This window comes from Tigriopus californicus, chromosome 12, assembly GCF_007210705.1.
Source record: "Tigriopus californicus strain San Diego chromosome 12, Tcal_SD_v2.1, whole genome shotgun sequence".
NCBI lineage: Eukaryota > Metazoa > Arthropoda > Copepoda > Harpacticoida > Harpacticidae > Tigriopus > Tigriopus californicus.
Window position 1 is genome coordinate 4,849,791 of NC_081451.1, and position 3,030 is coordinate 4,852,820.

General features: G+C 43.2%; 1 protein-coding gene across 1 annotated transcript; it reads left to right on the plus strand.

The window, feature by feature from the left end:
- Positions 1 to 22: 22 nt before the first annotated feature.
- On the plus strand, positions 23 to 2,449 carry LOC131891664 (uncharacterized). Its single transcript, XM_059241293.1, has 2 exons — positions 23 to 143; positions 600 to 2,449. Exon 2 carries the CDS (start codon positions 608 to 610, stop codon positions 2,360 to 2,362), a length of 1,755 nt encoding a protein of 584 aa, XP_059097276.1. The 5' UTR covers positions 23 to 143; positions 600 to 607; the 3' UTR covers positions 2,363 to 2,449.
- The last annotated feature ends 581 nt before the right edge of the window (positions 2,450 to 3,030 follow it).

Here is a 3,030-nt window from a genome sequence, read left to right on the forward strand (position 1 = left end):
AATAAAGAGGAATGAAAAAGGGGGCAAGCTGAATGTCAGCTACACAACTTCCGCTTCCGCCATCCAAAAACAAACCTAATACAGTCCACGTTCATTTTTTAGTTATCTTATTTAAGTGCGTCTTCTCTAATTACTTTCATTTGGTAAGTTAATACATGGTCCTCAACGAACCGTAAACGGTTTGGGGGTGAAATCCCCACCATTGAACCAACGATTAAATCGATATGAAGAGATTCCAATCTCCTCGTGGATTTTGGTGTTCCAATCCTGTAATAACTCGGGAGAAGTTGAAAAAACTTCGGAGCTTTGTCCTCCATGGAAGTACTGAAACCCTCTTGTAACAACTCAAGAGTGCCAGTCTTTGTCTCGATCATTGAGACCTGACAAGCGAGGAAATTTGATTTCTCATCACAATCGTGTAATCACTTACCATTCACTCCTGATAGAACTCAGGACATACTTCAAATCCAAATTGTCGTAATAACTCGACTCGTCGTCAAGACGGCAATAACATGATAATATTCTGAGAAAAATATCAATGCGCTAAACTTAACAACTTGGAAGTCATGAATCTTGACTATTGAAATATTGTCTTATAGGAGACATCATGTCGGATAATGGCACAGACAAAGCGTTGCCTGACGATGATAACGTCGCCAGTCCTCCTTCTTCAGAGCCCGACATGGATGACCAGCTTCAATCATCCGACCCCCCTGAGGAAGAAAAGTCTTCTGAAGACCCACCTAGCCTAGACCACAAATTCGCTCGGTGCTCAATCTTGATCAAACAACTGATCAAGGAAATTACATCCGATCTGTCCTTGGTCAAATTCAATCCTGAAGAAGATTCTGATCCTAACGAATCGAATCTTCGCCTCCGGATAATTGCAGCTCGTCTGCCACGAATTCAAACCCGACTAGATCAACTTCAGACGCTTGAACGCGAATATGAAGCTCTCTCCGATGACCTCACTGGTGATACCACTGCCATGTTGGAGGTGGAACATCTCGTTACGCGATTCATTCAAGCCAAAGAAGGCCTTATGCAACGACTTTCAACTCGGTCAACTCTCCGTGACGAATTGTTTCCCATCCCAGTAAACAATGCTCCCTCTACCTCAATGGCCGTGTATCACGCTCAGTCTGCGGACGAATATAACGCCGTAAAGCATGTAGGTCTCAAATTCAATGGCGACAAGAGCCACAAAGACTGTCTCAAATTGTTTAACTCTTGGCGGGCCGCTTGGGACCTTGCCCACGACAATCTAAAAACACTCCACGGATATTCCCCGCAAGTTGCCTTTAAACACCTGAAATCTATTCTTGAAGGAGAAGCGCTCAACAAAATCGGTCATTTAAACCCGAGATCCGATGGAGCGTATCAAGCAGCAATGGCCAAACTCGAAAGCCTATATGCCGATCGGCTAAGCCTAGCTGCGCATTATCTCACTTCTTTAAATGAGATCAGCGAAGATGACTTTGTTCTAGCCGATGCGTTTGAGGATTCTCTTGTTGGCCTCGAAAATATGGAAGAAACTTTCGTAGAAGAGCGAGTACATCCTTTCCAATTTTCAATACTTCTCCACTTTCGAACACACATGAATAACAGACCAGCTATGACAGAATCTTGGCTGGATTTCAAAGAACGACGTCGACAAGAATACCTTGCCGACCAGATCAAAACTGGGTCTAACAAGAAATGGCACGCGGGGCTGGTTGAGAATTCAACCTCCTTCAAGGCTTGGCTGGATGTTTTCCGTGCTACTCGAGATGCCCCCAAAACAGCAAACCCCATCGTGGACAGAGGAAACGTTGGTAATCCTCCAACATCTCATGGTTTCATGACTCAACAACAACCAATTACCTCTCCACGAAAATCTTGCCTCGTATGTAAGGCGGATCATCGTTACACCCATTGCCCTATAGCTCTTTCCAAGAGTGAGCATGAGTGGAAACAATTGTGTAAGCGATTGAACAAGTGCCATCGTTGCACAAACCCCTGGTCATCAACTCATTCATGTTCCACTGTGTGCTATTTCTGTAAGGGGCCACACAATAATGTGGTGTGTCCCAACAATGGCTTCCGAAAGGAACGCAATCGAGGGCTAAAACGACCCCGATCCCTGTCTCGCCCAACAACTCACTCTTCGAGTAAAACGAACAGACGTCAAACTCAACATCCTGAACGAGATACCCGACGAAACAAACCCCAAGGCGCACCTGCAAATTTCGACAAAACTGATAGCCCTAGAAAAGTGGATAAGCCCAGTGTTGCTTCTGAACCCCCAGTCGAAAATCAAGAAATGTTTCGCAAGTTTGCAACATTTGTCAACAGCTTGAATCCCTATCATGGCAAAAACTGAGATGATTCTTCTCAAAACCAGTTAAAAGTCGTGTCAACAGCAAAACAGGCCATTGATTCATCATGTGCCTCACGAACTATTTCCCAGAATTTAACTCTCGAAAATAAAGTAACTTGTTTAAAGAAAAAACATCCATCTTTCTATGCCAACACACAGATTCATAGTCAGTTGTCAAAAACGCAAAACTTATTGAAGTACGAGGGTCTCTCTGCAACACTCATGTGTTTTGCAGTAAATCCAGATACGAAAAAACGAATTCTTACTAGAGCCCTTCTTGATAGTGGGGCCAATTCCAACTTAATATCCAAACACTTATATAACCGCCTTGGATTATCAGGCCAACCTATCAAACTCTCAATGATCGTCACAGGTAACAAACTTTCTAGTACATCTGAATCAGAAACATGGGTGATTCTAGAGTCCTTGGACAAATCATATTCATCAGACCCAATTCATGTGACAACAATAAAGGAAATTGGGTTACCATTCCAACCTATCCTATTAGATCCTTCAAAATATGCTCACTTGAAAGGTATCCAATTTACAGAAAGTTATCCCAACTCATCACAAAGACCATTTGACGTCCTCATTGCAGAACCCTATTATTCTCATCTGATCAGCTCAGAAACCCGAAAAGTCAAAGACATGAGTCAACCTATTGCCACCAA

Bases quoted from the DNA above. Each gene is read 5' to 3' on its own strand.
- LOC131891664 (XM_059241293.1), top strand. From the start codon at position 608: ATGTCGGATAATGGCACAGACAAAGCGTTGCCTGACGATGATAACGTC.